Source organism: Hordeum vulgare, chromosome 2H (assembly GCF_904849725.1).
Source record: "Hordeum vulgare subsp. vulgare chromosome 2H, MorexV3_pseudomolecules_assembly, whole genome shotgun sequence".
Classification (NCBI taxonomy): domain Eukaryota; kingdom Viridiplantae; phylum Streptophyta; class Magnoliopsida; order Poales; family Poaceae; genus Hordeum; species Hordeum vulgare.
The window spans coordinates 656341699-656364990 of NC_058519.1; the positions used below are offsets into that span (position 1 = coordinate 656341699).

The following is a 23292-nucleotide window of genomic DNA, read 5'->3' on the forward strand; positions in this document are numbered from 1 at the left end:
AACTTGCGGAATCGTCTTACCCTTGCTGGGCGACGTGGTGCGTGTTTATATAACAGGTTGCAAGCCTGGATATGCGTACAAGATTTGAAGGGAGTTACATCTTGGAGAGGAAGATAACTAGAGATAGATATTTGAATACATGAGGAGATAAGAGGTTTAAGTAACTACCTAAAGTCTATCTCTATCCAAGATATACATGCGGTTTAACACCCTTCCGTAATTACAACTTCATCAAGTTGAGATTATGCTTGAAATCTTCAAACTGTCTTGTAGCTAGTGGTTTTGTAAAGCCATCTGCAAGTTGGTCTCGAGAATGCACAAATCTGATTTGAAGTTGTTTGTTCGCAACTCTTTCTCTTACAAAGTGAAAGTCTATTTCAATATGCTTTGTGCGAGCATGAAAAACTGAATTAGCTGATAAGTAAGTTGCACCAAGATTATCACACCATAAGCATGGTGGTTGAGGAATTCTGAGACCAAGTTCTTTTGGCATGGACTGGACCCATATGATCTCAGTTATAGCATTTGCTAAAGCCTTATACTCTGCTTCTGTGCTGGATCTAGAAACATTGGCTTGTTTCCTTGCACACCATGAGATCAAGTTTGGTCCAAAAAATACTGCAAAACCACCTGTTGAACGCCTATCATCCAGACATCCAGCCCAATCAGAATCTGAGAAGGCACTAATAAGTGTGGAGGAGGACTTATTGAAGCTAAGTCTAACATTGAGAGTATTTTTGATATATCTGACTATACGCTTGGCAGCAGTCCAATGAGCTGTGGTAGGTGCATGTAGAAACTGACAGACTTTATTAACAGCAAATGAAATATCAGGCCTGGTAAGTGTTAGATACTAGAGAGCACCTACAAGACTTCTGTATTTAGTGCTCTCATCTGAACTCAAGGGCTGTCGTTCTGCAAGAGATAATCTTTCTGAACTTGATAATGGAGTGGGTGAAGGTTTACAACCTTGTAGGCCAGCCTTTTTTATCAGATCTGCTCCATATTTTTCTTGAGAGAGATGAAGACCATGTTCATGCCTTTTTACTTCAATCTCAAAAAAATAGTGCAAATCTCCAAGATCCTTGAGAGCAAACTCTGTACTAAGATCTTTTAAGAGCCCTGTAATGGCCTCATCAGAAGAACCGGTGACAATGATATCATCAACATATATCAGAACAAATATGCATGTGCTGTGTCTATTATAGATAAACAGTGATGTGTCAGACTTGGAAGGAGAAAAACCAAGTGTTTGCATTTTGTGGCTGAGACGTGAGTACCATGCCCTTGGAGCTTGTTTCAACCCATATAATGATTTGTCAAGTCGACAAAAATAAGAGGGAGCAGCATTGTTTACAAACCCAGGAGGTTACTTCATGTACACTTCCTCTTCCAGAACGCCATGAAGAAACACATTATGTACATCTAGCTGTCTAAGGCTCCAGCCCCTGAAAACAGCAATAGATAAAACAAGGCGGATGGTGGCAGCCTTTACAAGAGGACTAAAAGTGTCCTCATAGTCAATCCCATACCGATGTTTAAAACCTTTTGCAACAAGCCTAGCTTTATAGCGATCAATTGTTCCATCAGATTTTCTTTTGATCCGATATACCCATTTGCAATCAATAATATTTTTACCTTGTTGTGGAGGAACAAGATGCCATGTCTTGTTTTTATGTAGTGCCATGATTTCATCATTCATAGCCTGTACCCACCTCTCATCGCCAAGGGCTTCCTCAAGTGTGTGTGGTTCACCAGATTCACTTGTAGAGCATACCATACCATACTTGGTGAGGTGCTTGTAATTAACAGGTCTTGTTACCCCTCCCTGTAGCCGTGTGCGAGGCAGCGTCGAAGAGGCAAAAGATGGTGGTGCAGCTGGTTCGGGAACAGTAGCCGGCACCAGATGCAGCGAGCCGTCCTCGATAGGTGATGAAGATACGGTCTCGGGATCGGCCGGGTCGGCTTGTCCGAAGGTGGGGGCCACCACGGCTAGCGCGCGTCGGTTGTAGCAGGCAAGCGCAGGAGACACAGCGCGAGTGGGTGGCCAACCGCGGGGCGCCCGCTCCTGATTGGCGCGGTGCGGGGACAACATCATCAGCGGCGCCGCACCCGACACCTGGCGATGTGTGGCGCGGGGTAGTTGGCACAGGGACCGGAGCGGATACGCCTGTCCCGCCTGTCATGCCGCCACCCGTGTCTGGGCAGGGAACGGCCGACGCGCCAGGCTGCTGCACGGATCCCGAGGGGGATTATGCCGACGCGTCAGACTGCGTAGCGGATCCCGAGGGGGATTTTCTTCCTGCGGGGAGGCACATGTGATATGGAGGCAGTAAGCCGTCCGGGGCATCAAAAACTCCAATTTCTTTGCTATTTTTCCCTGAATCATCACAAAACTCAGGGGCAGGGGTGAGAGAGTTAGTCAACATATGATTAGCATAGTCATCAACCCCTTGATTTGTACCTGATAGGTGGGATGGCAAGAGAAGAATTTCTTGGCGAAGGAGAGCTCCCGCATTGGGATGAAGCTCACAGAAGGGAAACTTTGTTTCATCAAAAACAACATCACGAGAGATGTACACTCTACCAGAAGAAACATCAAGGCATTTTACATCTTTGTGTTGAGCACTATACCCAAGAAAAACACATTGAGTAGACCGAAACATGAGTTTTCGTTTGTTATATGGACGGAGGTTAGGACAACATGCACAGCCAAAAACACGTAGAGATTTATAGTCTGGTTTGGTGTGAAGGAGTCTCTCGATGGGTGTTTCATTGTTTATCACTCGGCTAGGAAGCATGTTGATGATATGTACGGCTGTGAGAAACGCCTCATCCCAGAATTTTAGGGGCATGGAGGCCCCGGCTAGGAGAGCTAAGCCGACCTCAACAATGTGTCTGTGCTTGCGCTCAGCAGAGCCATTCTGTTGATGGGCATGAAGGCATGACACGTGATGAGAGATGCCAAGATGTTGAAAAAAGGAATTTAATTTTTCATACTCCCCTCCCCAATCAGATTGAATGACAAGTATTTTGCGATCAAATTTGCGTTCAACAAGTGCTTGAAAATTTTGAAACACTTGAAAAACTTCAGATCGTTTCTTAAGAAGATAGATCCATGAGAATTTGTTGTAATCATCAATGGACCTGACATAATAGGTGTGTCTACCAACAGATCTGGGGGCAGGACCCCAAACATCCGAAAAATCAATTGAAGTGGTTGAGTAGAAACACTAGTGGAAATAGGATAAGGCAACTGATGACTTTTAGCTCTTTGGCAAGAATCACAAATAGTTTCGACACTATGCTCACCAACAAACATGAGCTTATTTTTCCTAAGCAAACGTTCAACTAAAGAAAAAGATGCATGTCCTAGACGATCATGCCACCGTGTTGAAGAAAGTTTGACAACATCGTAGGCATATTTATTTGATCCTTGATCTTGTGGAAGCAATGGGTAGAGTCCTCGAACACATCTACCGCGGTAGAGTATTTTCTTCGTGGCCTGATCCTTTATGAGAAATAAAAAGGGATGAAATTCGAGGAAGACATGATTGTCAATAGCAATTTTATGAACTGAGAGCAGATTTTTGTGGGTGCTAGGAACATGCAAGATTTTTCGAAGATGAAGTTTTTGATGAGGGGTATGAATGACTGAGTGACCAATGTGACTTATTCTCATACCTGCACCATTTTCCGTGTGGATCTGATCCTTGCCGTGGTACTTCTCACGGAGGGTTACCTTCTCGAGCTCGCCGGTGAGATGGTTGGTAGCCCCACTGTCGAGGTACCAATTTGTGTCGACGCCGTAGGAGCCATCGGTAGCAGCTGCAACCTTCTCCTCATCATCACCGGATGCCTCGTCCTCGTCGAAGCGGTACTAGCAGTCTTTAGCCGTGTGCCCGAGCTTGCCGCATATCTGACAGCGCACGGCATCTCGGCGAGACCTGCTGGCCCGCCACGGCGCCCCTTTGTGTTGGTGGAGGAAGGGGGGCCGTTACGGGGATTTGTTCCAGAGGAGGGACCATTTCCTCCCGATCTACCCCGCGAGCGACCACGGTAGCGAGAGGAGGAACCACCGCGGCCGCGGGTCGCAGCATTCGCGGATGACTTGAAGCCGTCGGATCCCTGGAACATAGCCATTCTCTGATCAAAGTTACTGAGCATGGAAAACAGTTCGTCGAGGGAAACCGGGGTGACGCGAGCGTTAAGAATGGAGACAAGGGGTTGATACTCCATGTCAAGGCCGTGGAGGATGTAGGAGATGAGCTCATCGTCGGGGATGGGCTTGCCGGCGGCCGCCAGCTCGTCAGCAAGGCCGCGCATGTGGGCGAAGAAGGTGGGCACCGATTGTGTGCCCTTCTGCGCGCCCACCAGAGCCGTGCGGATGTTGTTGACGCGGCTCATGGACTGGGAGGAGAACATGCCGACGAGAGTCGTCCGCAGCGCCTGCGCCGTGGTGATCGCGGTCACCTGGACAAGCACCTCTTTGGAGAGGTTGTTCAGCAGATAGCCCAGCACTTGCTGGTCCTCCCGAACCCAGATCGGGTTTAGGGGGTTGGGCTCAGAGGATTCCTTCCCATCCTTGTCTTTGGAGGTAAGGATCTTGGCCGGCTCCGGTGATGTGCCGTCGACGTAGCCGAAGACACCCGCTCCTCTTAGCTGCGGCGTGATCTGCGCACGCTAGAGGATGAAATTGGTGCGGGTAAGCCTCTCCGTAACTTGGCCATTGAGGTTTGGCTGGGAGGCGCCGGAGGAAGACATAGCTAGGGTTTGTTTCGCTAGATGGTTTGGAAAAGGAAAGCTCTGATTACCATGTGCGAACTTGCGGAAACGTCTTACCCTTGCTGGGCGACGTGGTGCGTGTTTATATAACAGGTTGCAAGCCTGGATATGGGTACAAGATTTGAAGGGAGTTACATCTTGGAGAGGAAGATAACTAGAGTTAGATATTTGAATACATGAGGAGATAAGAGGTTTAAGTAACTACCTAAAGTCTATCTCTATCCAAGATATACATGCGGTTTAACAACATGCTCACTCATGACCAGACAAGAAATTTCCTAAAGCTGATCATAGAGATTTCACTTACTTTAGCAGTACCTACACATCTAGAACTTTGTTAGATCTTCTTATCAGGGGGCTCCACTCCCCTTCAGTTTCTTTATTCTCAGAAAACGGCAAGTTAATATGGGTAGCATAATAGGTGCCATCAGATTTCATTTTTCAGAGAACCGATGGAGCTCTGCCATGCCCGGAAGTTTTCCTGTGAAATCTCTTCTCCAGGAACAAGGCTATATTTACTTTGCAAACTGAGAACACCACCAAGTGAGGAACTGTGAGTCACTTGTAGTTGTATCCTGCTATTTCCCCCTGTCAGGACCATGCCAAACCAACAGCTTCCCCATCAAATACTCCCTCTATACCTAAATAATTATAGTTGGGGAGAACTACCTAAATAATTGTAGTTGGAAGTAGATCAAAAGAAGAGTATAGGAAGTGATCAATATCCCGCTCTTGCTTCCTCTGCGCCTGCGCCTACTGGCCTTGTTTTACTTCTCTCTTCCATTCCATGTTAATTTGTAGGCACTTCCCATTCTGCTTTAAAATTATGCAAACAGGCTTCTAGAGCTACAGTTAACATATGAGTCCACCATGTCGGATGTGGTGACCCCATATGCTCGAGTTGTTGGTCAAGACTATCACCAGCCACATCGCTAAAATAGCTGAATATTTGCCTTGAGCCTGGTGATATTCACTAGGGAACACACACAATGCTAGATGCGTCGGAACAGGATTCAATGCCTACCTGCAGCACCTTCTAGTTCTTCCTGTGGTGGTATTCACTTTTTCTCTATCTTAAAAGATATGAACCACAGCCTCTGCAACTGGCATTTGATCAAACACCTTACTCCACCTGGCTGCATTCCATTCCAAATCGAACTGCGAACTTCGCCATTGGTCTATGCCTCCATCCGTACGAGACATGGTATGAGTTATCCTGGCCAAATGGAGGGCAGAAACAGGCACCGGCAATGTGTCGAACACCTGGTGTGCGTGATCAGATACAGCTAAGGCAGAGGAATCCGTCCTCGCGTTCTTAGCTTTGTCTGCGCGCGATTGAGTCTTTTCTTATCGTTTTTCTGCGTCTACATTCGAAATGGAAAAATGCAATCGATCGAGTGTGGGACTTGCCTTAGGAAGGAGGAAGGATGAGCACCAACCAAAGCTCGGCAGATGCAGATCAGCTCGCCGACTGACAGACGCTGGTCAGGGAGGGGTTCGCCGCCGGGCAACGCCTTCACATATGTGACGGTATCCGGTGTGACAACGTCATCTGACGCCGGTGATGCGACACCAACGCCGTCGGTTCCCCCGGATTGAGATTTGTTTTTGTAAATTAGGGACAACACCGAGCTAAGATCATGTCTAATAAAGCCCTTAAACCCTTAAATAAAAAGAAATAACCGTTTTTTACGAGTTAAAACGAAAAAACAGTAAATAATACACCCTCTAAACCCCTAAACCCTTAAAAAAAAATTACGGATTGAATCTCGGGTTGCCCTTTCAATCTGTAAAAGTGAGGATTGGAGAGGGAAACCCACCTCCAACCCGCACTCCACCGGTCGTTGCGCGGGAGGGAAATTTCCCCTCGCGCTCCCTCCCGTTGCCGCCGCGGCGAGCCATGGAGGCGCCGCCGGACTCCTCCGTCGCCCCGGCCGCCCCGCCCGCGTCCTCCCTCCCTCTGCCCGTCGCCCCGCCCCCGGCCTTGGCCTCGGCGACGCCTGCGGCCCCGTCCTCGCTCCCTCCGCCAGCGCCGGAGGTGCCGTCGGTGGTGGCCGCAGCAATGGAGGTGGACGCCGTCGGGGAGAAGCCGTCGGAGAAGGAGCTCTTCCTGGCCACGGAGTCCGGGGCCGCCAGCGTCTTCGCCTCCCTCGCCCCGGCCGACCTCGCCACTGCCCTCTCCCTCCGCAACGAGGACGGCCGCTCCCTCGTCCACGTCGCCGCCGCAAATGGAGGCGCTCCTCCGGTGGGTGGCCGAGCTGGGTGTATCCGGCTCGGGACCTCCGGCGCGGCGAGCTGGTGCTACGCGTGCCCCGCGCTGTCCTGCTCACCAGCGACCGCGTCATGGCCGACGACCCCAGGATTGCTTCCTGCGTAGATGCCCATCGCCCTCGCCTCTCTAGCATCCAGGTAATGCCGTATCTTCAGGCAGCAGTTTGATGCACTAAAACATGCTCATGTCATGTGTGAATTGTTCTGTAATTTACATAGTTCTAAATGGTATCCTTTTCAGTAGGGTGCTACTAAATGGTATCCGTACGAATATGCTGCTATAGCCTGATATAGCCCGCTATAGCTCCGCTATAGCTGATTTTCAGGCCTGCCGCTATTTGCCATAGCCCGTTATTTAAAACATTGGTAATTTACCAAGTTTCTGGGATAAAAGAGGACTAGGAGTACAATGCAAACTAATTCATATGGATATAACTAATTAATCGCCACTTGATTACTGTAGGGGTTTGTTTTTGCAGACAGTTTGTTTCTTCTGGTACAATTTGTTATTTATACACATTTATATGTTCAACTTTGCAAGTATGATTACATGAATCCGACAGTTACAGGAGATGGAAAATCCTCCCGTATATGTAGAAGTTTGCTTGAAAGGGGAAGAGTTCTAGTTGGTACCTCTATTTGTCTCAGCTGCCTAGCTATTACACGATCTTGGCTACCTTCAACGATTTTGAAATTGAAGCTCTCCAAGTATAGCTCGCCAGATTTATCAACAAAACTTATTGTGGTTATCGTTTGTTCCATCTTACAAAAACATTAAATGGTTTCTGCTTTGACTATCAGGTTGATGATGCTGTTTGGGTTGCACAAAAGGCTCTTTCTGCCATCAGATCTGAGTGGGAAGAGCAACACCGCTAATGAGAGAATTGGATTTCAAACCTAAACTTTTGATGTTTAAAACATGGCTCTGGGCCTTTGCAACGGTATAATTATTTTGAAATATATTTATGTGTTTGAAAGTACTATTCGGTGTTATTGAGATGATGAAAATTGTGATATGTCAGGGGCGGGGCGGGCTCGGACGGGAGGAGAGGCGGCAGGGGGGCGAGACGACGGCGGCGGCTGGGGAGGTGGTGCGGGCGGCGGCGACGGCTCGGGTGGGCGCGGGAGGAGTTAGGATGGGAAATTTCCCTCCCGCGCTCGGATGGATCGCAAGTGGGGTTGGGGTAGATTTTGCTCCCCAATCCTCATTTGTACAGGTTGGGAGAGGGTTTGCACGTCGAATCCTCAAATATTTTTGAGGGTTTGAGGGTTAATATATTCTAGTCTATGCTTTTTTTGCTCACAAACTGTAAAAAGCAGATATTTTTAAAGATTTAAAGATTTGAGGGTACTACTAGAGATGCTCTGAGGGGTGCTCGGTCCAGCCAGCGGGCTGCACAAACAACCGACTATGTTACTACTCTACTTGGCACGAATACGGTTTCCATTTTTCTTTTGTTTCTTAGGCCCTGTTTGAAACTACTCTGATTATATAATTCAGCTTTTATAATCTACTAGCACAAATGTCCGTGCGTTGCAACGGGAAAAAAAATATTTATTTTTTTATGCGCAAAATACAATTATTTTATAGGCAAGACTCTTCGCATTTTAGTATGGATTTTGAACAAACAACTTCAAATTTGAACATTAAACTATGCAACTATAGCTCATTTTTGTCTTTGTGTGACCGAAACACCCACCTCTCACATGTGATGATCTTGGGTCGAGGTATAGTAGTATCTTGATGGATCCGTCCATGCATAACCTTTCTGCCCAACACCTACGAAAAATAGTAGGCATGATAGAAAAAAAACATATTAAAAGGGAAGATGAGAAAAATTGATGGTGCAAAAGCGTGATCAAGAAAAGAATGAAGATAAGGATCATAAAATCACAAGCTTAATCACTTGTACCCAGAAATCCATCTCCACATGACTAATCATGTGAGAAACAAGCAGTAGGCCAGTAGCCACAAATCCATAAGACATGCGTAATCATTAGGAGGCACAAAATCCACTTGTGCATGCAAAAATTTCAGCTCAAAATGAACCATATATTGTATACGCATCAGAAAAAATATAATAGGAAATCTAGAGCACATCACGCAGTCAATTGTGCTACTCATCGCATGTCCCTTTGTGGGATCCATATTTGTTTTGGTTTGATGCTAAGATGGATAGGCTATCGACGGTTGGTTGCCTGTCGTTATTCTCTTTCCAGCGATTTTGTCCATGCATCGTCTCTCCAAGTCCCCATCTCTCTTTTTCCACGCAAAGTCCCTTCCTACCTTAGATCTGTGTCGCTTGGAGGCACTCGAGGTAACTACGCAAGTGCGGCGGCCGAAGACCGGCAACCAGCGCAGCCAAGGTAGCGAGGCAAGCTCCTGCTTCTCCAGGAGCTCGATTTCGATGAGACTCGCAGGCGAGGGAGCAGAGGAGATCTAGATTCTCCGCGGGCGAGCTCGGTGGCGTGGAGTCGCACCAATGATCTTTTTTTTAAGATTTCAGGACTGCCTGACCTATAGCCGATGGGGAGGAAGATGAGCGCAGCTAGTGGACAAGTGTACTGAACACGGCAGCAACCCTCGCCCGTCAATTTGCTCACATGCATGCACGCGTCAATGTCAATATTTGAGTTATTGCATGCAAGCTCCCCTCACGTCCGGCTATCTATTGACTACAGGCTCCTTCACCTGGCCAGCATGCATCATGTCAATCCATTGAGCGTCAACTCGTGCAACGATCGGTGATGGGTACAGAACTTTTCTTTATTAAGAAATATTAGGGCAGGGACTCTACCTATCATAAAAATTACAGTTTTTTTTATAAAAATACCATGATGGGTTTTCCGACGGAAGCAATAGCCGCTTTATTATTAGGTATAGATTTTGTCTTCAAACATAACGGTTTATGGTGTAGATTATAAAAAATAGATAGACATATTATTAAAAACTCATAATCTACTCTACCACAGCTAAAATCCGATTACGGATTTCTAATGATCCATTACCCTTGTATAATTACATTCCTGCCACCGTTACCCTCCTCTTTTAAAAAAAACAAAGGGCGGACAGGTCATTATGCAATGTAAAATCTGGATTACAGTTTATATAATCTGGTCTCCAAACATACCCACCTAGATTATTTTTATAAACCAGATTATATAATCTATTTTCATAATTCAGATTATCATAATCTATTGTGGTTCCAAACAGGGCCTTACTAACACACATGCTCGTGCGTTGCCACGGGGAAAAATAATAATATTTATAACAATAATTGTTCAGCGAGTAATATTTGATTAAAAGAATAAGTAATTTTATTCCGTAGGCTTGCACCGCGATATCTTTACCTAATAATAAAGAGGCTATCGCTTCCGTCGAAAAACCCACCGAGGTGATTTAAAAAAAAAACTTACTGTTTATGACATTAAACTCGTAGTATATATTAAATGTTTTTTAAAATACTCATATCTTTTAAACCGTAACTCCAAATTTAACGTACTATATATGGAATTTGATTAGAAAAATATGTAGAATTTAAACATGATATTATTTTATCTGTTAAACGTTTAATAAAAATACTATCTAAGGTGCAATCTTAATAAATAAGTCATTATTCGTCTTTCTTTCATACCGGTAATCATCCGGGTTGGGGATGAACACGTCAACAAAATCAGGATTATAGATGAAACTGAATGTCACTTGACTGATTCTTTATACGTATTAAATCTACATGCAAGCCGTGTTAAAATAGAAGACCTGTGAAATTTTAAACTGCATTTTTGTAGGATAAGACCGTCTTTATTTGTGTCGTAACTACAAATTCTCAGATTATAGACCATTTTTTATAAATTAAGAGCGTGTGGTATTTTTTTCTCCCGTTGCAACGTATGGGCCCTTTTGCTAGTAGGTACAATTTTCATAGACACAAGTTTATTCTGTTTCTGACAGTTATCCTCATATCGCCTCTGCAGCTTGCTCTCTTATTTTGAGCTAAAGCACAATCCAGACAAATGAACATCATAAAATCTATTCACAAATTTTAATTTAAAAAATTATTTTCAAATAAAATGGCTTCTTGGCTCATGTGAAAAGTGAAATATCTAGAAATATAATTTCATATTGTAATGTTAATATAAAAGGTACATCTCAATAACTTCTTAAAACACATAAATGTACCCGAAATTTCAGATTTTTCTTTTTAGGAAGGTGTTGTTTGTGTCCTTCGTACACCCGACTTCATGGCGGTCTCCAGAATCTCCTCCACCGAGATCGTACTCCTGCACATAGTCACCATGAGCAAGTAGCATTTATTTTAGGACACAAAATCAGTAGTTTATTCTGTTGAAGAGACGTGTACCCAAAACTGACACTAAATCCACAATGATCAAGCAAGGCTAAAAATCTGAAGTTGGCTTAAGGATTTGGGAAAACTGTCCAAATCAACAAGATCGGAAAGAACTATTTGAATGAACCAAAAAAGATGTTGTACTTGTGAGTTAATCACGTTGCCCTGTACACATAGGATTAGGAAAAAAGCCAAACCGAGTCCTAGTAGTATTAGGATACCTAGTCCTAGTCTATTTTCATAATCCCTTGTGGATGTGTATAAAAGGCACCCTAGGGGTGGTGCTTGTAACACAAGATCAGATAACAAAGCAATACAAAGTATTACGACAGGCTCGACACGAGCTTGTGGCCATCAACGATCAGTGCCTTCGAGTTTTTACGTTCTTGTTGAGAGAGCCGAGTTGATCCGTTGCCGCCTGATTGATCCAATCAACCGAAACTAGCCGGTTGAAGTGTATTCATACACAAGTCTCTGGCTAGTTGCACGTACGTGTGTACAAGGGTTAATCGATCAAGCTGCTAGCGTACTTGTTCGAGTTAGCTTTCCACGTACACATACGTAATGCTCCTGGGTGTTTTGATCTACGGTTTAAAAGCCAACAATACTGCTAATGATCTAGCATTAAAATAGATCATGAACAATGCTGGTTGTTGCTACAATCTGTACTATAGTAATCAAACATACCCAAGTGGTCAAGTACCTCATACTAAAACTGAATTGTCTGGTGGAACCAGAAAGGAAATTGCATTTATCAAGTTTACTAATCTGGAACAACTAAGACTGCCTCCAATATTCAAGACTATAGTGGCTCTTGAATATTAATCAGCGATTTTTTCTGGACTTCGGTTTTCTTTGCCATTTTTTCTTGGATCCCTTGTGTCAACCCTTGGATATGGACTGTTTGAAACAACTCCAGAAGATTTCCTATTTCGACCTAAACTTCAGAAAAATAGTCATTATAAAAAGAAAGCGTATGTTTAGAGGCCACAACTGTACAAAGAAGTGAAGGAGAGGATACTCACATGTGTACTCAACTTGAAATTTGTAGGGAAAAGTGATCACGACAGAGGGTTGTGCAAGGCTCAAGAGTCAGACTATGAAGATGTGATTGAGATAAAAAAAAAAGACTTTTGGAACATATCTCAAAATAAGACTTTTAAATGGCCATTCGGGGAAACCCAAAACATGATGAAGTTGTCACTTCCTCATTTCCTAAAAGCATCCATGGTGTAGTCATTTTCGATCTAAAGTTGCCTCTAAGCCTATAGAGGGTCCCATCGATCTCGCCAACTTAATGTCCTTCTAGCCTAAGAGGCCACCTCCAAGAAACGAACAAATTTATTGGTATGCATTACTACGGATTCACAATTAGATCTCATTCAGTTTGTAGTATTTTTGGAGGATTTGTCGTAGAATTTTGATCATCAAGGTTTAGTTATAAACTGTGTGAGCCCTAAAATTAGTTTGGCTATGTCTCAAAGTTGTTAAATATTAACTCAAATTTTCTTCTTCTGGCCATAAGATTCAGAAGCATTTGTTAGCATGAGGCTGCAGGAATCAAACACACTGTTGAAGGAATCAACTGTCTATTTTAATAAAAAAGGATGTATGCATCATGCTGATGCGGAGACAGAAGGTAATCCTTTTTTTCTTAAAAAAAGAAAGCTGAAGGAATCAACCACGTATACCTTGCACAGTTGCACCGTTGCATTATCACAAATAGCCATTGATTTGTGGAGGTGACCATCTACTAAATACGCCTTGATAATCAGACGAAGAGTCCACTCGCGGCCTTGTTATTACACAGGGGAAGCACTGATTCAACTTGGCTGACCATGTGGGCGTCTGCAAGAAAAATACTACTCCTTGTAATGTTGCACAACCCCTCACGTCGCCTCCCCTGGGCGACGCTAGGGCCCCCTGAACCCTAGCGCCTCCTCCTGCCGCCGCTGTCGCCGGCGTGGGCCTCGGTGTCGAAGGCACCGGGGCGGGTGGTTGCTGCGGGATCCCATCTGAGGCGGCAGGGGCGCCTCACGTGGGAGTCCGAGGACGGCGGCTAGGACGGCGACCCTATGCTACGTGGCGGTGGCCGAAGCTCCATGTCCGACGGAGCGGCGGCCCTGAAGGGCGGTGGTGGTGGCAGTGCCCCTTCTGACGGGGTTGGTTGATCTGTGTGAAGATGGTGGCGGCGGTGGCTACGGATCCAATGCCCCGATCGGATCCGCCGCGGGGTGGCCTTGCGCCGACCGGCGGCGCGTGGAGGGAACGATGAAGGGTTGAAGGATCTCTGCCGGAGTACCGACGGCGGCGTACATCTTCATGGCGAGGCTCCGCGCGGTTTCAGCCAGCCGCGAGATCGGAATGACGTGGTGATGACGAGTTGATGGATATACTTCTCGCCCCTCGTTGGTTATCCCAAGTGGAAGGTGGAGATGTAGTCAGCAGCAGATTTTCCTTACACGGGGACTGTAAGGTTTATCGAACCAGGAGGACTCCGAGGATCAACAAGTAGGTGTCCGCTGCTCTAGCGCTAGCAGAAGACGTGGACCTGCACACACAACAAATAACTTTGCTCCCAACGAGTTCAGAGAGGTTGTCAATTTCTCCGGCCTTGGAGTTTACAAAGGATCAAAACACAAGCGGGAATAGTGATATTGATTGCAACGGAAAAGTAAATAAAAACAATAAATGATGGAGGTGTAAACAATGATGGTAATATGGACCAGAGACCCATGGTGTTCACTAGTGATGTTTCTCTCCCAAAAGACGATAAACAACTATGCTGGATAAACAAATTACACCTGGGCAATTGACAGAATTATAAATGCACTTCAATGCTAATCATGCTACTAGAAAGTTAGAGGCTTAAAAGTAATGGGCAGTACGCCAAGATAAGTAGATCATTTATTCATCAACATATACTTACTAATCATCCACCTTGAGATATCTATCCAGAACATCTCGCTGGTATTAAGTTGCGAGCCCCACCCAAAGTATAAACACAAAGCAACGGACAACTCCATTAACGAACTTCGCGCAAGGTAAACAATCCTTGCAACCATGGTCTCAATCACCGTTGTTTTCTCCCTGGTGGCAACATCACATCTCCTAGTGTCATGTTTCTATCACTCAAGCTAGACATCAGGGGGCATGAACCCACAATCATGCATATCGCTCCCTTGTAGTGCTTTTCAATTTAAGGGTCATTTAGCTAAAAACAAATCAGTAAATGTATGAAAAATATCAAATGGGCCGACGGACCGTTTGTCCCGGTTCTAGCCACCAGCCGGTACGAAAGTACTCTTCTTCCCGCCCTTTTGGGCCAGCGGAAGTGCGGCTTTGGTCCCGGTTGGTGCCACCAACCGAAACCAAAGGTTTCGCATATAGTGCGGGAGTTGTCAAAATTGACCTTTAGTCCCGGTTGGTGTAACAACCCGGGACTAAAGGTATACTTTGGTCCCGGTTTGAGCCACCAGCCGGAACAAATGTGTTCGTATATTGCCGGAGTTGTCGAAATTACCACCAATTTCCATTCCCCCCGTTCTCTCTTCGTCGCCGTCACACCCGAGCCCGTCGCCGTCGGCCCGCGCCTCCTCCACGAGCCCCTCGTCGTCGTTGTCGTCGCTCACGAGCCCGTCGTCGTCGCTCCCGAGCCCATCGTCGTCGCCGTCGCCACCGAGCCCATCGTCGTCGCCGTCGTCCCCGAGCCCATCATCGTCGTCGTCGCCCCCGAGCCAATCACCGTCGTCGTCGTCGCCCGTCGCTGCCCGTCGTCGCCGTCGCCGTCATTGCACATCCATCGATCTCCATCTCCCTATTTGCGGATCCATGTGTGTGAGAAGACGTAGTCTAATTGCGAATCCATGTGTGTATATTTCAGTCGTATTAGAATATGTTGGGTACATTTTTTAACTCCCCAATGTGACACAAGTTATAAAATTATAAAAATAATTAGATTAGATTCAGTTACAATAGCAAATAAAGTTATAAAAATTATAAAAATATTTAGATTAGATTAAATTACAAATTAAGTTTTTATGTTAATATTTGGGATTATGTATAAAATGCTTCCCCCACTTTGTAATATTTGCAGAAACAATGGATATTCCAAGAGACATGGAAAAAGAACAAATTTTTGGGGATATAATCCACGGCGACGGTAGTAATGTCGAATTTTTGCTCAGCGACATTGATGGTCTGGAAGGAGAGAATTACGGCTTCGGTGATCGAACAATGGAGGAGGAAGGACATTAATCCCAGAGGAAGGAGACCATGATGACGGATCCGGTGACCGAATGGAGGAGGGAGCTATTGAAAATTTCGGATCGAGCGAAACTTCGGTAACGAGACGAGGCCCGATGAGAAGGTTGGGAAAGGATCAAAAGTTCACGATCACAAAACTGTTGAACGATGGCCTACTGATTGAACCCAAGCGGACCAGGGACACATTTTCTGCTCAGTGCGGAGCTATTGTCAAGGACAACATCCCGATCAGCATCAAGCAATGGAATAACCCTAAGGGCGACAACGTCCCTGAAGGTGATTATGTCACCGATAGGCTGAAAGATGATCTTTGGACTGCGTTGAAGGAAAATTTCACCCTACCGCCAGAGGAGGATCCGAATAAGCCAGTTACAAAGCCACTGGTCAAGGCGTGTGCTATCAAGAAGATTGCAGAACTATTCATGAGGTGGAAGAAAGAGTTGAAATCAAAGCATGTCGACAAAGGGAAGACTCCATAATTCGTCGGCCGATTTGAGAAGATGAGAGATCACTGGCCCGCATTTGTGGCCTACAAGTCATCGGACAAGAGTAAGGAAATGTGAGAGAGAAACAAGAACAATGCTGCAAAGAAGTAGTATCACCATCACACGGGGTCAGGTGGCTACCTCAAAGGCCGTCCATTGTGGGACAAAGCTGAGAATGACCTGATTGCTAAAGGGGTCCAACCACAAACATGGAACTGGCTCGACCGTTCAAGGAATTGGTTCTTCGGGGTTGGGGGAACTTTGGACCCTAAAACAGGGGAGTGTCGTTGGACGGACGAGCAACTTGCAACATCCATCAACAAGCTTCAGCAGTGTATCACTGCAGCGCGGGAAGGGGCGTTCTTTCCCAAAAGAGAGAAGGACGAGCTGAGTGAGGCCCTAGGGAATGCTGAGCACCCTGGACGAAAACGAGGCACACCAGGCTCCGTTTCGTGGAAGATTGGGTTTTCTCGACGCAGCCGGTTACAGAAGCCGAGTGAGAAAGAGGAAAGCGGAGCTGAGCGACATGCAGAAGATCAATGCAAGACTACAAATTCTAGAGGAACTTGAGAGCCAGCGAGCTGCCGACCAACCATCTCAGCGGCACAAAACTACCCCAGAATTTACCCCGCCATCTCAGCGGAGAAGAAGCGTGGCTTCCACGGAGCTCGTTGATCCTGACTTCACGGCTCCTAGCTACCCCGTGGATACTATCACGGAGTCTCAACCTTGAGAGCTTTTGACGAAATGTCAGAACCTCACTTTCAAGGCTGCTATCGGCGTTGTTGCACCTCCTCAATCCAATGAAACTTTTCACTATCGTCCGATTCCACGTGGCTATGTTGTTGTGATGGTGGATGAAGTAAAGGAGGATTTTGACCAGCTCGAGCTTGACCACCCTACAGGTGAAGATAAGAATAAGTTGGTTCATGCTTAGAGGAGTACATGTCTATGTCCGAAGGAGTACATCAAGCTTACAAACTGGACGCCTCCTACTCCTCCTCCGACGAGTGATCAGGGCACTCCTCATCCTCCTTCGGTGAGTGATCAGGGCACTCCTCATCCTCCTCCGGCGAATGATCAGGGCACTCCAGCTCCTCCGACGCGTGAGGGAACTCCGCCTTCTTCTTCGGCTCCTCCTCCGGCGCGTGAGGGCACTCCGCCTCCTTCTTCCTCTGGCGCGTCGGATCAGTCCGCCTCCTTCGGCTCCTCCTCCGGCGCATCGGAGCAGCCCGCCTCCTTCTTCGCCTCCTCCTCCAGCGCGTTGGAGTAGTCCGCCTCCTTCTTTGACTCCTCCTCCGGCGCATCGGAGCAGTCCATCTCCTTCTTCGGCTCCTCCTCCGACATTTCGGAGCACTCCGCCTCCTTCTCCGGCTCCTCCTCCAGCGCATCGGAGCAGTCGTCCTCCTTCGCCTCCTCCTCAGGCGCGTCGGAGCAGTCGTCCTCCTTCGGCTCCTCCTCAGGCGCGTCGGAGCAGTCCGCCTCCTCCACCATGGCGGAAGACAGACGTCGTCGCCGCTCCGCCAAAAATTACACAAGTAAGAAAGATGTCGCCTCCTTCTCCTTCTCTCAAGTGGAAGACGGACTCCGCCGCCGCTCTGGCCGCTAGCAGTGATGCAATGTTAGAAAAACGAAGAAGTGGGAATAACAATTCCCCATCTCGGCCAACAGAAGAAGCAATCGTGCCCCCCTCCCCCCGCTCAAGGTGTCTAGCGATATCGTCGTCGCTAGTGATTCGGGGTTGCTGCCCGGTACCAATCCTGGTGATTACGTGAACGATTCAGTAATTTTTGAGATAGCTAAGGTAACAAATGAAGAAACATATAAATACGTGCCCGGGAAGCCTCTCATCAAACCTGGTCATCCTCCTCTAACACCGAGGATGCACGAATTGCATGAGTGATATATGAACATCTTCAGGGAGACTAGGAAAGACTCGGTGTATATGAGAGTGAAAAAGATCACGATTTCATTGGAGCTACAGTGTTGCTTGTTCAATTTGAGGAGTTATTTCAGTTATACAATAAACTGGCCCTCGACAAACAACTCCTGACTTCCTACTGTTTGTAAGTATTACTTCTATAGTTAAGTCTCTAGCTCAGCTCGTTCATTGCATGTATCTATAATTGTCCTCACTATATATATTATGCAGATTGAAGATCGTTGAATTAAAAAAAGCAGAAATCTTTGATGTTGGGTTCATTAGCCGAGAATCGGTAATTTATTGTCGATACGAAATGAAACGAAAGATTCCGAGGTTAAGTTGCTAAAGTCGTTGCTTGCAAATCAAAACAAAAGGGAAATACTCTTTCCTTACAACTTCCAGTGAGTGTTGTTGTCTTCTTTGTATATTCGGTTTCACTTACTCGAGATTAAGTAAATGTAATTGATGAGTTATATATGCGTGCGCAGCTACCACTTTATTCTGCTATCCATTAAGCTTGACGTGGCAAAAGTAATTGTCTTAGACTCAAGACGTAAAGATCCCGAGGATTATGCGGACATGACTGCAATGCTCAAGAAGTAAGTTCACTCAATACCGGGACCATACCGGCATGCAACTTTCGTTAATTTCCTGATATCAAGTAATCATTTTCTTTGTGTGGCAGGGTTTGGAAGAAGTTCACGAATAAGGTTCGCGGTATACCCAAAAGAGTTGCAATTTACGCACTCCTGAGTAAGTAGTACTAGCTAGGTCCGCGCATCTCTAATTGATTTAAATTTTCATCAATATATCATTATCATGATTGCTTATCAGTTTAATTGAACTCTATATATTCTCGTAAAGTGTTTGTACCAGGTAGTTGGGACTGAAAAATATACATACTACGTATGCGACATCTGGGCGGGGCATCTCTGACGAACAACTTGAAGTACGTAAATAATATTCACAATTTTATTTTATATATTACCATCAATTGTATTAAGTTTTGTTCATATATATATGCATGTATTGACCCCCTTCTTTAAATTAGATCTGGAAGAAGCGGGATGAACCCCTATCAGATTATGGCATACGAGCAATTCAAGAGGAATTGGCGGGATTCTTTCTTAACCACGTCATACCTAAAAACGGAGAATACCATGTGAGCTATTTGTGATTGGATCTTAGGTAGATGCTGTTAGACATTGTAAAAGATGTTATATTATAAAAGATGTTAAGTATTGTAAATGGTTTCCTTCATTTTCTTATTAGCTAGCATCATGTTCTATCTATATGTATAGTAGCTAGGGTCGACCAAGCGCGGAGAAAGAGAGGACACTTCTCTCTACTAGCTAGCTAACACAATATGGAACCACTCAATTAACCCTCCAACCCCCCCCCCCCCCCCCCCAAAAAAAACCCAGCTCAGGCCAGATGCTGACGCGTGGATGCCATGTTGTCCTGGTTGGTGTGACCAACCGGGACTAAAGGCCCTCCTGCCCGGGCTCCCCGCAGGGGCCACGTGGAGACCATTCTTACGAACCGGGACTAAAGGTTTTGGGCTTTAGTTCCGGTTCAAGAATAGGGGCTAATGGGCCTTTGGAACCGGGACAAATGGGTCATTTTCTACTAGTGATAGTATAGTAGTTGTAGTTGACAATTGTGTATAGGGTCTAGTTGAGCATGTATGTGGTAATTGAGCCTCAAATGACCCATTATGATCATTGTATGATTGTGCGTTGTTTGGCAGTTGGGCTACAAAGTAGTCATAGGCCTATATAAAAAATTAAAATTTCATATTCGCGGAAATGGAAAGTTTCGTTTTCACCTCTACTCCGTCAGAAAACGCTGTTTCATTTTTGTTTCCGTTTTCGCATAAAACATTCCATCTCCATTTCCGTTTTGCAAATTTTCATTTCTGTTTTCATATTTCCTCTCCATTTTCATTTTCCTCCGGAAAAGTGAAAAGTTTCCACTCCATTTTCATTCCTACCTTCAAGAATAACGCCCTCAAGAGGGGTACGACACATGAGTGTCGTCGTCCGATCGACTGATCTAGCGTTTCCATCAGAGGTAGTGGATAGAGGGATAGGGGTCTAGAATTTCTCCACGATGATGCCTTCAAGAAAGGGGGGACATAGAAAATCGCTGCCATCGCCGACTTTGGCAATGTGCCAAGAGTATGGTTTTCACCCGGATCCGCTCGAGGACCCTTCATCCAACATCGTGTGCATGGGACAGCCACCAAACATCGCCGCCAAGCATCGTATTAGTCGGATCGGGTCTGACCGAAGTCCAGAACCAGTGCCTCCGCCGTCGGGATCTGATCTGATCTGACCTACCGCCGCAGTGGGCACACGGCCAACGTACAACGTGCCAGCCCCACCGCGTCGTCTCGATAAGGAAGACGCCGCCGTGAGCCACCGTTGCTGCGCCGCCCATTTCCACGCCCTCCCGACCCCACCGCGTGGCGAGACCGCCCCACACCGGCCCTCCAAGGCACCAAAGAACAGGGGGCCGTCGCTGCCCACCGCGAGGGGCTTTGTCCCGGCGGCCCCGTCCGACGGCAAGGTTGGGGGAAGGTGGTGAGTAGGCCATAGAAAGGAGATCGGTGACGTTGTCCAAGTCGTCTACTGCGGCGGTGCTTGTTATGATCGTTCCATGATTGCCACAACCATCTCATTCTGTGAGCCATACTTTGGGCCGATAGGTTGGTGATTCCTAGGCCTACAAATTGCTTTGGTCTGCATACCATCTTCAAGTTGACAAGTTATTTTCTTTCAGATGCCACTTCTCTGCCCTCCCACAGGAAACTTTGTCGATCAATTTGGCCATCCATACTGGCAAGAGTGGTGCTATACTTACGGACACAGTTATTCTGAGCTCCAACAGTAGATTCGCAAAAAAATGAAGACAAATCAAAAAACTATTGATTCATTTTTATGCAAAATATGGACAAATTTTCTGAGTGCTTGAAATTTTTCATCATGAAATCACATTTGTCTAAGTGGTGACAAAAAGAAAATCGGTGCTCCAAAAAAGCCATTTTCAAAAGCATTTTGAAATGTTGATTTATTTATTTTTGCTGTGGCTTCCACGAATGCCATTTCAAAGTAAAAATTTGCAGGCTCTAAAAACATTTGTTAAAGTTTACCACCAAAAAACTTCACAATGCGAGCTCATTTGAGCTCGCGAGCAGTTGCGCACTTTCATAAACTTACCTTCTTTCTTCACACCTTGTGTAAGATGGTGTGGTGTTTTTTACCGGTCCGGAAGGTACCAGTGGTTGTCCCACCATTTCTCAAAAGTTGTATGTTTGTATACCATTTTGTATCCCACCATTTCTCCATTTAAGACATCGTATTTGATCAGATGAGGGCCCACCACGTGATGTCAGCCAAGTCCTACTCACGTGATTTCACATGCCCTCACTTTACGTATGAGTGATCAATCTCTCTTACTTCATAAATAAAGTGCGAGTCCATGTTTTCCGTCAACGCTTCAACCTATCTGACTTTGAACTGATTTGAAATGTTTTTAAAATACAATTGAATTTCAAAAAACAATCATTCGTTTCATTTGAATAAAAGTTTCTCGTTTCAAAGAAAATGTTTTAATCTATTTTTTCAAAACCAATTTCACATATTTTAAAAAAGTGGTTTTCCAAATAAATAATACACATACCAGTTTCTATTTCATATTTTTAACTTTTAATTTCAATAACTTAGATACACATATCAGTTCCTTTTTCAATAAATTAAAAAACAGATATATATTTTTCTATGAGATGTTTCAATTATATCAAGAAACTAATTCGACTTATTCCAAAATAATGATTTTTGAAATTTCAACAAGATGCTTTCAGTAATTCCGAGAACAAATTTCAGAATCAATCAAAGGACGTATCTCAGTTTTTGAAATAACCTTTTGTCACTCATTTCTGAAATAATTTGTTTCTTATTACATATTTGATATAGTATCACATAGCCAGAAACAAAGTTCAGTTCTACTATCTATTTCAGAAAGAAAAAAATCTTGATTTCACACAATCAAATAACAAATAATTGGATTCATTTATTACCTTCTCAATAAATACAATTGATTTCAATGGATTCCACAATTCATAAATCATGTCTTGCAAACGATGTTTCAATGGATTTCATACATATTTCATAAATAATTCTAAATTCATTTCACCCAAAAAGAGTGAAATTGTATTTTAGCAACTATTTCAAAACATCTCACACTGAAGTAACAAATTACACATAAAAGAAATATCAACTTCATATTTCCCAGAAAATAGTTTCAAAATTGCAACAACACATTGAAGTATCAACTTCACTTGCTTTCCAAATCAACATCACTTCCAGAAGTATCGATTGCCATATTTCACTTCTCATCAAACATATAAATGAGTGTAATGTGTTTTTTGAAATGAGTGAAATCTATATTTTATAAATGATTCTAATGTGTTTTCAGAATCTAGTGAAATGTGAAACTGACTAAAAGGTTTTCTAAAACTAGTGAAATGTGAAACTGACTGAAATGCGTTCTGAAATGAGTGAAATAGTAAAATTCAAACTAACCAGAGTGTGTCCGAGATTGGTCTTGTTTTAAAGGTCTTGTCACTCTGAATTAAAAAATATAAAAAGTTTCAAAAATGCATATTTAATTTAAAAGTTATTGACCTTTCAAAATGCCACTTAAAAAATAAAGCGGAAGTATTTAGGACGTCCATGCAGCCTTCCTCCATCTATACTCTCTCACCCTGCCACCTGACAAAAGGTGTTGTTGTGGACTCCGTTTAACCCTGTATATCTGTTTGTATAAGATTTGTATTGCTAAAAAAGAGAAACTAAAGCATTGCGGGGTCTTCCGGCCACACCAATCTGGAAGCAATTAATGTTTGTGGTTGATTCTTCACCGGTAGCTCCCTGAACCGGTAAAACACGTTTTCGGTCTTTTCCATTACATGTCCGCACCGGCCCACCTTTCACACTACATCTCTATGTCGCAAATGTCTTCCCGCTTCTTTTTTTAGATGCCTAATGTCTTTTGAATGGTATCTTTGATTTATATCTGGTTTGAACAATTGTGCTCTTTCCGACAAGGTGTTTAAAAAAAGTTCATTAAGTATATTCTTGAAAGCTATTTTTTTTCTTACAACTCACAACCAAAAAAAACTTTCATTTTTATTTACTTTTCTCGAGTT

The 23292-nt window shown here is 44.7% G+C and overlaps 1 protein-coding gene across 1 annotated transcript; it reads left to right on the top strand.

Moving 5' to 3' along the window:
• Positions 1-6685: 6685 nt before the first annotated feature.
• Positions 6686-8036, top strand: LOC123428932 (classical arabinogalactan protein 4-like). The gene is made up of 2 exons (XM_045113026.1): positions 6686-7194; positions 7858-8036. The coding sequence occupies exon 1, from the start codon at positions 6686-6688 to the stop codon at positions 7160-7162; it is 477 nt and encodes a 158-aa protein (XP_044968961.1). The 3' UTR covers positions 7163-7194; positions 7858-8036.
• Positions 8037-23292: the final 15256 nt, after the last annotated feature.

What these genes read in the sequence shown, in the direction of transcription:
- LOC123428932 (XM_045113026.1), top strand. Translation starts at nt 6,686, where the DNA reads ATGGAGGCGCCGCCGGACTCCTCCGTCGCCCCGGCCGCCCCGCCCGCG.